At 46.3% G+C, this 12,147-nt stretch overlaps 1 protein-coding gene across 3 annotated transcripts in view; it reads left to right on the forward strand.

Annotated features, from left to right (window-relative positions):
- The window catches only part of LOC106574788 (neurobeachin), a 306,741-nt gene that overhangs the window by 277,048 nt on the left and 17,546 nt on the right, over positions 1–12,147 (forward strand). For all 3 annotated transcript variants that reach the window (XM_045717441.1, XM_045717439.1, XM_045717440.1), the window contains 4 exons: positions 292–411; positions 660–812; positions 6,367–6,534; positions 8,053–8,142. In XM_045717441.1, coding sequence (XP_045573397.1) covers positions 292–411; positions 660–812; positions 6,367–6,534; positions 8,053–8,142 — 531 coding nt within the window. The remainder of the gene's footprint in view (positions 1–291; positions 412–659; positions 813–6,366; positions 6,535–8,052; positions 8,143–12,147) is intronic.

Below are 12,147 nucleotides of genomic sequence, written 5' to 3' on the forward strand. Positions count from 1 at the left end.
CACACACACACACACACACACACACACACACACACACACACACACACACACACACACACATTGTGTTTCCTACCTCATTAGGAGCTTTTCACAACGTTCTTCTGGAATGATGGATGGATGGATAGAGGGATGGATGGAGGGATGGATGGAGGGATGGATGGATGGAGGGAGGGAGGGAGGGAGGGAGGGAGGGAGGGAGGGAGGGAGGGAGGGAGGGAGGGAGGGAGGGAGGGAGGGAGATATTGATTGTGTCAGTATAGTAGAGATTCTTCATGTTTCCTGCCTCATTAGGAGCCCTTCACCACGTTCTTCCTGAATGCCAATGAGAACCAGTTTGACCATCCTGACAGAGCCTTCTCTGGCATCGCACGGGCATGGAGGAACTGCCAACGGGACACTGCTGATGTCAAGGTCAGTGTGTGTGTGTGTGTGTGTGTGTGTGTGTGTGTGTGTGTGTGTGTGTGTGTGTGTGTGTGTGTGTGTGTGTGTGTGTGTGTGTGTGTGTGTGTGTGTGTGTGTGTGTGTGTGTGTGTGCTTAAGGGAAAGAGAGAAAGGAGAGAGAGTTTAAATGTAATTGATTGATTGGTTGGTTGATTGCTTGTCATTAGTAAAGCAGTATGAAACCTCCCCACTGTGTTACTGTGTGTGTTGGCCAACAGGAGTTGATCCCAGAGTTCTACTACCTTCCAGAGATGTTTGTTAACAGTAGTGGTTATGAGCTGGGACAGAGAGAGGACGGGACAGCTGTGTCTGACATAGAACTGCCAGCCTGGGCCAAGAAACCTGAGGACTTCGTACGCATCAACCGCATGGTGAGACACACACACACACACACACACACACACACACACACACACACACACACAGACACACACACACACACAGACACACACACACAGACACACACACAGACACACACACACAGACACACACACACACACACACAGACACACAGACACACACACACAGACACACACACACACACACACAGCACACACACACACACACACACACAGACACACACACACAGACACACACACAGACACACACACACACACACAGACACACACACACAGACACACACACAGACACACACAGACACACACACAGACACACACACACAGACACACACACGAATGCTGGGTCTCGTGTCAGGAAACTAGGCATATTTTACGTGTCACTACTTCACAGGAGAGACGTTTGAATGTAAACCGCATTTTTTGGCGGAAATGCCTTCTGGGCCGTGAACTTTCATGTGCCTTAATAACAAACTTGTATGCCATCTGTAAATACAAATACAATTGTTAAATTAGGAGCCTAGTTGCTTTAACCTCTTACATCTAGACGTTCCGCTAGCGGAACACCTGCTCCAATATCCAATGATAGGCGTGGCGCGAATTACAAATTCCTCAAAAATACAAAAACTTCAATTTTTCAAACATATGACTATTTCACAGCATTTTAAAGACAAGACTCTCCTTTATCTAACCACACTGTCCGATTTCAAAAAGGCTTTACAGCGAAAGCAAAACATTAGATTATGTCAGCAGAGTACCAAGCCAGAAATAATCAGACACCCATTTTTCAAGCTAGCATATAATGTCACAAAAACCCAGAAGACAGCTAAATGCAGCACTAACCTTTGATGATCTTCATCAGATGACACACCTAGGACATTATGTTATACAATACATGCATGTTTTGTTCAATCAAGTTCATATTTATATCAAAAAACAGCTTTTTACATTAGCATGTGACGTTCAGAACTAGCATACCCCCCGCAAACTTCCGGGGAATTCGCTAACATTTGACTAAATTACTCACGATAAACGTTCACAAAAAGCATAACAATTGTTTTAAGAATTATAGATACAGAACTCCTCTATGCACTCGATATGTCCGATTTTAAAATAGCTTTTTGGTGAAAGCACATTTTGCAATATTCTAAGTACATAGCCCAGGCATCACGGGCTAGCTATTTAGACACCCGGCAAGTTTAGCACTCACCAATATCAGATTTACTATTATAAAAGTTTGATTACCTTTTGTTGTCTTCGTCAGAATGCACTCCCAGGACTGCTACTTCAATAACAAATGTTGGTTTGGTCCAAAATAATCCATCGTTATATCCGAATAGCGGCGTTTTGTTCGTGCGTCCCAGACACTATCCGAATGGTAAAGAAGGGTCGCGCGCATGGCGCAATTCGTGACAAAAAAAATCTAAATATTCCATTACCGTACTTCGAAGCATGTCAACCGCTGTTTCAAATCCATTTTTATGCCATTTTTCTCGTAAAAAAGCGATAATATTCCGACCGGGAATGTCCATTTAGCTAAACAGAGGAAAGAAAACAAAGCTTTCGGTCGACGCGGGCACGAGCCTGAGTCTCACAGTACTGTAACCAGCCACTACCCAAACGCGCTACTTTGTTTCAGCCAGAGCCTGCAAAGCCACGATCCAGCATTTTGCCGCCTTCTGAGAACCTATGGCAGCCGTAGGAAGTGTCACGGGACAGCTAAGATCCTCACTCTTCAATAAACAGAGACAAGAAGAACAACACCTTGTCAGACAGGCCACTTCCTGCATGAAATCTTCTCAGGTTTTTGCCTGCCATATGAGTTCTGTTATACTCACAGACACCATTCAAACAGTTTTAGAAACTTTAGGGTGTTTTCTATCCAAAGCCAATAATTATATGCATATTCTAGTTACTGGGCAGGAGTAGTAACCAGATTAAATCGGGTACGTTTTTTATCCAGCCGTGAAAATACTGCCCCCTAGCCATAACAGGTTAACTACAGAAAAAGTGAAGCAACCTTCCTGCTAGCCATGATTGGCTGAGATAATGAGTGGGCTGGACATGCCGAGAGATGAGTTCGGATTGGTCTGCCATGTAGCGCGCTTCTGTCTATAACATGAGCTGGTCAGTATGTGTAGGTCATCCTGTCTAACGTGGCTTTTTTGAAAGATATCACGTAAGTAGAACTGCAAAAGTGTTGCTCTCCACTTTCTGGAGGACCAAGTTTTGAAATCAGTGGTTAGTGTGAGATGGAGATGGAGGAAATTCTGCCGTTTGATTGCAAAATATACAGACGGAGTTGAACAGAGAACACACAGAAGGCTGTTGTATAAAACACCTGTCTCCGGATTATATCTTCAAACTAAAGGGCAACCATGGCATCCGTGACAGAGAGGTAGAAGCTAGCTAATGTTAGCTAGCTGGCTCACTACTATGATCTGAATAGTAATATTATTCGTATCTCAGAGTCATTTTCGTTGCTAGTTATAGCCCAATGTTAGCTAGCTAACACTGAACCTGGTTGGTTAGCTACCTGCAGGGATTATGGTTCATTGTTTAGCTAGCTAGCTAAACAAAAGACTCCATAATGCAAGTAACCATTTCAATAGAATGTTCATGATTTTTTATTTTTTTATTTAACTAGGCAAGTCAGTTAAGAACAAATTCTTATTTACAATGACGTCATTGCCACAACTGTCGGTGGACGGAGCTGATAAATTCACTCTGGCTATCTACTCTGATTTCAGAGCACTCTCGTATCGAGTGTACCGGAGCGCAGAATAATTGACACATTTACAAACGCTCAACACCCGTTGAAATGTGGTGTCAGTAAATGTTGGCCAAAAAAAAGCATAAATTAAACTGTTGCAAGCAGCACAGTTACAGTCAACAGCGCTCTGGATAACATGAAAACAGCCTAACCAGCTCTGCTAGGGAGAGTAAAATGTTCAGAGTGACCTGTTCTCTCATTTGTGTTCTGGAAGTAGCTAGCTAGCTAGTTAACTTGGGTGCTTGACTGCTGTTGTTAGGACAGAACGCTGAAATGAACCCTACTCCTCGGCCAGAGTGTCCAGTGTGCTCTCTGAACGCTCCGAGAGCGAAAAGCTCTTGAGTTTACGAACTGACAATCTGACAATGCTCTGAATTTACAAACGCCCAGAACGCACTCTGGTACACCAGATTTAAATTTACAAACACACCCGTAGTATAAACCAGCCTGTAGTCTTGAAATCTTTGGTTGTTTAGTACATGGCCTCACATGTGACTCCTTAAAGAGATGGGTGGGGCTAAGGCTTAAAAGGGTGTGAATGATGCTGAATGGGTGTAAACAAAGAAGAGCTCTCCAGTAGGTTTACCAAAACATTCAAGGGCCATTTTCTCAAAAGTGAGTTTACAAGTTTATCAACTTTCAAAGCAGAATTACTTTCCCATTGTTCCTCAACTGTAATGTATAATATAGACTGTTCTAGCTCTGAGTCTCTACTTTTACTTTTATCCAATGTAAAAAACACCATTTCAAATGTTGCTACATAAGACCGAATCGAGCCGGTCGGTCACATTTATCAGGCATGCAAATGAAAGAAAAAGGGTTGAAACAGGGAGGTATTAACTGAACTTGACCGTCTTGTTTTAATTTCCCTGTCTTAATGAATACACCCCCCTACAACACCACTGGAGAAGGCTTACTGCCATACAGCTACAGGACTAGAGCATGACCTTTCTCTTCCTTCCTTCCTTCCTTCCTTCCTTTCCTCCTTCCTTCCTTCCTTTCCTTCCTCCCTCCCCTCTCTCCTTCCTTCCTCCCCTCTCTCCCTCCCTCCTTCCTTTCCTTCCTCCCCTCTGTCCTTCATTCCTCCCCTCTCTCCTTCCTTCCTTTCCTTCCTCCCCTCTCTCCCTCCCTCCCTCCTTCCTTCCTTCCTTTCCTTCCTCCCCTCTCTCCCTCCCTCCTTCCTTCCTTCCCTTCCTCCCCTCTCTCCCTCCCTCCCTCCTTCCTTCCTTCCTTTCCTTCCTCCCCTCTCTCCCTCCCTCCTTCCTTCCTTCCCTTCCTCCCCTCTCTCCCTCCCTCCTTCCTTCCCTCTCTCCCTTCCCTCGCTCCCTTCCTACTTCCTTCCCTCTCTCTCTCCCTCCCTCCTTCCTTCCCTCTCTCCCTCCCTCCTTCCCTCCTTCCCTCTCTCCCTTCCCTCGCTCCCTTCCTCCTCCTTCCCTCTCTCCCTCCTTCCTTCCCTTCCTCCTCCCTTCCCTCTCTCCCTTCTTCCTTCCCTCTCTCCCTCCTTCCTTCCCTTCCTCCATCCTTCCCTCTCTCCCTCCCTCCTTCCCTCCTTCCCTCTCTCCTTCCCTCGCTCCCTTCCTCCTCCCTTCCCTCTCTCCCTTCTTCCTTTCTTCTCTCCCTCCTTCCTTCCCTTCCTCCATCCTTCCCTCTCTCCCTTCCTCCTTCCCTCTCTCCATCCTTCCTTCCCTTCCTCCTCCCTTCCCTCTCTCCCTTCCTCCTTCCCTCTCTCCCTCCTTCCTTCCTTCCTCCATCCTTCCCTCTCTCCCTTCCTCCTTCCCTCTCTCCCTCCTTCCTTCCCTTCCTCCTCCCTTCCTCCTCCCTTCCCTCTCCCTTTCCTCCTTCCCTCTCTCCCACCTTTTTTCCCTTCCTCCTTCCTTCCCTCTCTCCCTTCCCTCGCTCCCTTCCTACTTCCTTCCCTCTCTCTCTCCCTCCCTCCTTCCGTCCCTCTCTCCCTCCCTCCTTCCCTCCTTCCCTCTCTCCCTTCCCTCGCTCCCTTCCTCCTCCCTTCCCTCTCTCCCTTCTTCCTTTCCTCTCTCCCTCCTTCCTTCCCTTCCTCCATCCTTCCCTCTCTCCCTTCCTCCTTCCCTCTCTCCATCCTTCCTTCCCTTCCTCCTCCCTTCCCTCTCTCCCTTCCTCCTTCCCTCTCTCCCTCCTTCCTTCCCTTCCTCCATCCTTCCCTCTCTCCCTTCCTCCTTCCCTCTCTCCCTCCTTCCTTCCCTTCCTCCTCCCTTCCTCCTCCCTTCCCTCTCCCTTTCCTCCTTCCCTCTCTCCCACCTTTTTTCCCTTCCTCCTTCCTTCCCTCTCTCCCTTCCCTCGCTCCCTTCCTACTTCCTTCCCTCTCTCTCTCCCTCCCTCCTTCCTTCCCTCTCTCCCTCCCTCCTTCCCTCCTTCCCTCTCTCCCTTCCCTCGCTCCCTTCCTCCTCCTTCCCTCTCTCCCTCCTTCCTTCCCTTCCTCCTCCCTTCCCTCTCTCCCTTCTTCCTTCCCTCTCTCCCTCCTTCCTTCCCTTCCTCCATCCTTCCCTCTCTCCCTTCCTCCTCCCTTCCCTCTCTCCCTTCCTCCTTCCCTCTCTCCCTCTTTCCTTCCCTTCCTCCTCCCTTCCCTCTCTCCCTTCCTCCTTCCCTCTCTCTCTCCCTCCTTCCTTCCCTTCCTCCATCCTTCCCTCTCTCCCTTCCTCCTTCCCTCTCTCCCTCCTTCCTTCCCTTCCTCCTCCCTTCCCTCTCTCCCTTTCCTCCTTCCCTCTCTCCCTCCTTCCTTCCTTTCCTCCATCCTTCCCTCTCTCCTCTCTCTCTCTCTAGGCGTTGGAGAGTGAGTTTGTGTCGTGCCAGCTGCACCAGTGGATAGATCTGATATTTGGTTATAAGCAGAGAGGGCCCGAGGCTGTACGAGCTCTTAACGTCTTCCACTTCCTGTCCTATGAGGGTTCCGTCACCTTGGATACCATCACCGACTCCGCACAGCGGGAGGTAGGTCACCTGGCTGTCGCCATGACTCACCGTGACAACCGTCACAGGGCAGCGGTGTCGAGAAGTGAAGTACTATGATAGCCCAACATCATGTATAACAACGTGTTATCAAATCAAAATGTATTGGTCACAGTCACATGGTCAGCAGATGTTATTGGTCACATGGTTAGCAGATGTTATTGGTCACATGGTTAGCAGATGTTATTGGTCACATGGTCACATGGTTAGCAGATGTTATTGGTCACATGGTTAGCAGATGTTATTGGTCACATGATTAGCAGATGTTATTGGTCACATGGTTAGCAGATGTTATTGGTCACATGGTCAGCAGATGTTAATGCGAGTGTAGCGAAATGCTTGTGCTTCTAGTTCCGACAGTGCAGTAATATCTAACAATTCCACAACAAACTACCGAATACACACACACATCTAGGTAAAGGAATTGAATAAAGAATATATACATATATGGACAAGCTGGGTTGTTTGGTTGACCCTGCTGCTGGGTTGTTTGGTTGACCCTGCTGCTGGGTTGTTGGGTTGACCCTGCTGCTGGGTTGTTTGGTTGACCCTGCTGCTGGGTTGTTTGGTTGACCCTGCTGCTGGGTTGTTTGGTTGACCCTGCTGCTGGGTTGTTTGGTTGACCCTGCTGCTGGGTTGTTTGGTTGACCCTGCTGCTGGGTTGTTTGGTTGACCCTGCTGCTGGGTTGTTTGGTTGACCCTACTGCTGGGTTGTTTGGTTGACCCTGCTGCTGGGTTGTTTGGTTGACCCTGCTGCTGGGTTGTTGGGTTGACCCTGCTGCTGGGTTGTTTGGTTGACTCTGCTGCTGGGTTGTTTGGTTGACCCTGCTGCTGGGTTGTTTGGTTGACCCTGCTGCTGGGTTGTTTGGTTGACCCTGTTGCTGGGTTGTTTGGTTGACCCTGCTGCTGGGTTGTTTGGTTGACCCTGTTGCTGGGTTGTTTGGTTGACCCAGCTGCTAGATGCAGGCATTGGGTTGTTTTCTTTAAAAGGTCCAACATTTGACATTTGTATAGTTTCAATAATGCTTACTGAAGTGTATGAGTTCCCTAAAAGCCTAGTTCAACCAAGCATGAGAGTAAAACATACCCAATTGATGGTTAAATTAACCCATGTTTGGGTAATCCCAACAACCCGAAATGTTGGGTTATTCACAACCCAACTGGCTGGGTCAAAATAACCCACCCAGCATGTGTTCTGTCCAATATTTAACCAGCGCTGGGTTACCTAATAACCAACATTGAGTTGTTTTTAACCCATCATTTTTTTTGCAGTGTTATATTATAATATTACAGCCATAGAAATATAATCTCAGTTGAGTTAATTACAGCAAACTAATGTAATGTTACTGATTATGCTTTTACCTCTCTCTCTCTCTCTCTACCCCCTCGCTCTCCCCCTCTCTCCCCACTCCCCCTCCGTCTCCCCCCTCTCTCGGCCCCCCTCTACCCCCCCTCTCTCTGCCCCCCCTCTCTGCCTCCCCTCTCTCTACCCCCCCCCAGTTAATGGAAACCCAGATCCAGGCATGTGGTCAGACTCCATCCCAGCTGCTGATTGAGCCCCACCCCCCTCGCTCCTCCGCCATGCACCTGGTGAGAACCCACACACACACAGGGCCGGATTAAGGCATCATTTGCTTTCCAAACTGTACGTTTTCTCGCGATTTTGTATTATGACAGACGCGACCAACCATGGAAATATAATCCATAGATGGCCGTTCCAATTCAAGTTAGGGCTGGCAACCATTGCAAGTGTACCCATGAGTTTAACAGTCAAATTGGCAGGGTAAGAGATTCCAAAACCCTTCTGTTTATTATATGTCTATGGCCACAATGCAGCAATCTGTATATCTGACATGCATGCTGGCCAAATTACGGCCTTCCCTTTCTGTAGGCAACCGGTAACTGCCAAAATAAAGGAAACGCCTGAGTAAATGAGGGATATAAATGTTACGTTACTGTGTATTTTCCTGCCGTGGTTTAGGTCCACTAGTAGAATCTATGCCAAGGAACATTGAAGCTGTTCGGGCAGGTCGTTTTAAGACACTATATTGGTGTTTTTGTTTATTTTGGCAGTTACAGTGCCTTGCAAAAGTATTCATCCCCCTTGGTGTTTTTCATGTTTTGTTGCATTACAACCTGTAATTTAAATAGATTTTTATTTGGATTTCATGTAATGGACATAAACACCAAATAGTCCAAATTGGTGAAGTGAATTGAAGAAAATAACTTGTTTAAAAAATAATAAATAATAAAGTGGTGCGTGCATATGTATTCACCCCTTTGCTATGAAGCCCCTAAATATGATCTGGTGCAACCAATTACCTTCAGAAATCACATAATTAGTTAAATAAAGTCCACCTGTGTGCAATCTAAGTGTCACATGATCTCAGTGTATATATATATACACCTGTTCTGAAAGGCCCCAGAGTCTGCAACACCACTAAGCAAGGGGCACCACCAAGCAAGCGGCACCATGAAGACCAAGGAGCTCTCCAAACAGGTCAGGGACAAAGTTGTGGAGAAGTACAGATCAGGGTTGGGTTATAAAAAAATATCAGAATCTTTAGATATCACACGGAGCACCGTTAAATCCATTAAATAAAAAATGGAAAGAATATGGCACCACAACAAACCTGCCAAGAGAGGGTCGCCCACCAAAACTCACAGATCAGGCAAGGAGGGCATTAATCAGAGAGGCAACAAAGAGACCAAAGATAACCCTGAAGGAGCTGCAAAGCTCCACAGCGGAGATTGGAATATCTGTCCATAGGACCACTTTAAGCCGTACACTCCACAGAGCTGGGGCTTTACGGAAGAGTGGCCAGAAAAAAGCCATTGCTTAAAGAAAATAAATAAGCAAACACGTTTGATGTTCGCCAAAAGGCATGTGGGATGCTCCCCAAACATATGGAAGAAGGTACTCTGGTCAGATGAGACTAAAATGTAGCTTATTGGCCATCAAGGAAAATGCTGCGTCTTGCTCAAACCCAACACCTCTCATCACCCCGAGAGCACCATCCCCACAGTGAAGCAAGGTGGTGGCAGCATCATACTGTAGGGATGTTTTTCATCGGCAGGGACTGGGAAACTGGTCAGAATTGAAGGAATGATGGATGGCGCTAAATACATGGAAATTCTTGAGGGAAACCTGTTTCAGTCTTCCAGAGATTTGAGACTGGAACGGAGGTTCACCTTCCAGCAAGACAATGACCCTAAGTATACTGCTAAAGCCATACTCGAGTGGTTTAAGGGGAAACATTTAAATGTCTTGGATTGGCCTAGTCAAAGCCCAGACATCAATCCAATTGAGAATTAGTGGTATGACTTAAAGATTGCTGTACACCAGCGGAACCCATCCAACTTGAAGGAGTGGAGCATTTTTGCCTTGAAGAATAGGCAAAATCCCAGTAGGTTGATCTGCCAAGCTTATAGAGACATACCCCAAGAGACTTTCAGCTGTAATTGCTGCAAAAGGTGGCTCTACAAAGTATTGACTTTGGAGGGGTGAATAGTTATGCACGCTCAAGTTTTCAGTTTTTTTGTGTTATTTCTTGTTTGTTTCACAATAAAAAATATGTTGCATCTTCAAAGTGGTAGGCATGTTGTGTAAATCAAATGATACAAACCCACCATGCAGAGATCGTCCATTCACCTACTCTGCGCCTCACAAAGACACGGCGGTTGGAACCAAAAATCTCAAATTTGGACTCATCAGACCAAAGGACAGATTTCCACCAGTCTAATGTCCATTGCTCATGTTTCTTGGCCTAAGCAAGTCTCTTCTTGTTTTTGTTGCCACCCCTTATCCTCTCCTTTAGTAGTGGTTTCTTTGCAGCAAATCGACCATGAAGGCCTGATTAACGCAGTCTCCTCTGAACAGTTGATGTTGAGATCTGTCTGTTACTTGAACTCTGTGAAGCATTTATTTGCGCTGCAATCTGAGGTGCAGTTAACTCTAATGAACTTATCCTCTGCGGCAGAGGTAACTCTGGGTCTTCCTTTCCTGTGGCGGTCCTCATGAGAGCCAGTTTCATCATAGCGCTTGATGGTTTTTTTGTGACTGCACTTGAAGAAACTTTCAAAGTTCTGGAAATTTTCCAAATCAACTTATTTTCATGTCTTAAAATAATGATGGACTGTCATTTGTCTTTGCTTATTTGAGCTGTTCTTGCCATAATATGGACGTGGTCTTTTACCAAATAAGGATATCTTCTGTATACCACCCCTACCTTGTCACAACACAACTGATTGGCTCAAACTCATTAAGAAGGAAAGAAATTCCACAAATTCACTTTTAACAAGGCACACCTGTTAATTGAAATGTATTCCAGGTGACTACCTCATGAAGCTGGTTGAGAGAATGCCAAGAGTGTGCAAAGCTGTCATCAAGGCAAAGGGTGGCTACTTTGATTTGTTTAAATCTATTTTGGTTACTACATGATTCCATATGTGTTATTTCATAGTTTTTATGTCTTCACTATTATTCTACAATGTAGAAAATAGTAAAAAATATAGAAAAACCCTTGAATGAGTAGGTGTGTCCAAACTGACTGGTACTGTATATATTCCATTAATAATATATACTGTATATATTTCCTTTATTTATGTATTTGCTGCCTCTTGGACCCCCCACAGGCCTCGGCCCAGAGGTTTCAGTTATTCACAACCCAACTGGCTGGATCAGAAAACACATTAAAACAGAGAGGGACTGTCTGGTCCTGTCTAAGAAAAACTGCTGATTTTGATCTTTTGTTGAAAAATGTTGAAAAATGTTTTGCTATGATGTGCCCTAATGAATACAACCCAGGTTACATAGGCTACTGGTTGTCTTTTACTATTTCTACTGTCCTCTACCCTCCCAGGACCCAGTCTGCTCTGGGGCTGCCCCAGGTCCTCGTGCCCCATAGTGTCATGGAGAGAGAGAGACCCAATTCCACCCCTGTTCCTAATACCTGCCCAACCAACCAATATTTGCTCTTCAAACCAACCACCCAATACTAACCAATACCTGCCATACATACATCCATCCATCCAACCATCCAACAAATACCTGCCCATCCAACCAATACCTGTCCACCCACCCAATACCTGCCCATCCACCCAATATCTGTCCACCCACCCAATACCTGCCCACCCACCCAATACCTGCCCATCCACCCAATACCTGCCCATCCACCCAATACCTGCCCATCCACCCAATACCTGCCCATCCACCCAATACCTGCCCATCCACCCATCCATCCATCCAACCAACCAACCAACCAATACCTGCACAACCAACCAACCAATCAACACCTGCCCAACCAACTAACCAATACCAACCAATACCAACCAATAGCTGCCCTACCAACCAATACCTGCCCAACCAACCAATACCAACCAATACCTGCCCAACCATCCAACCAACCAATACCTGCCCAACCAACCAATACCAACCAATACCTGCCCAACCATCCAACCAACCAATACCTGCCCAACCAACCAACCAACCAACCAATACCTGCCCAACCAACCAATACCAACCAATACCTGCCCAACCAACCAATACCAACCAATACCAACCAATAGCTGCCCTACCAACCAATACCTGCCCAA

The sequence above is a fragment of the Salmo salar genome, chromosome ssa04 (genome assembly GCF_905237065.1).
Source record: "Salmo salar chromosome ssa04, Ssal_v3.1, whole genome shotgun sequence".
Lineage (NCBI taxonomy): Eukaryota > Metazoa > Chordata > Actinopteri > Salmoniformes > Salmonidae > Salmo > Salmo salar.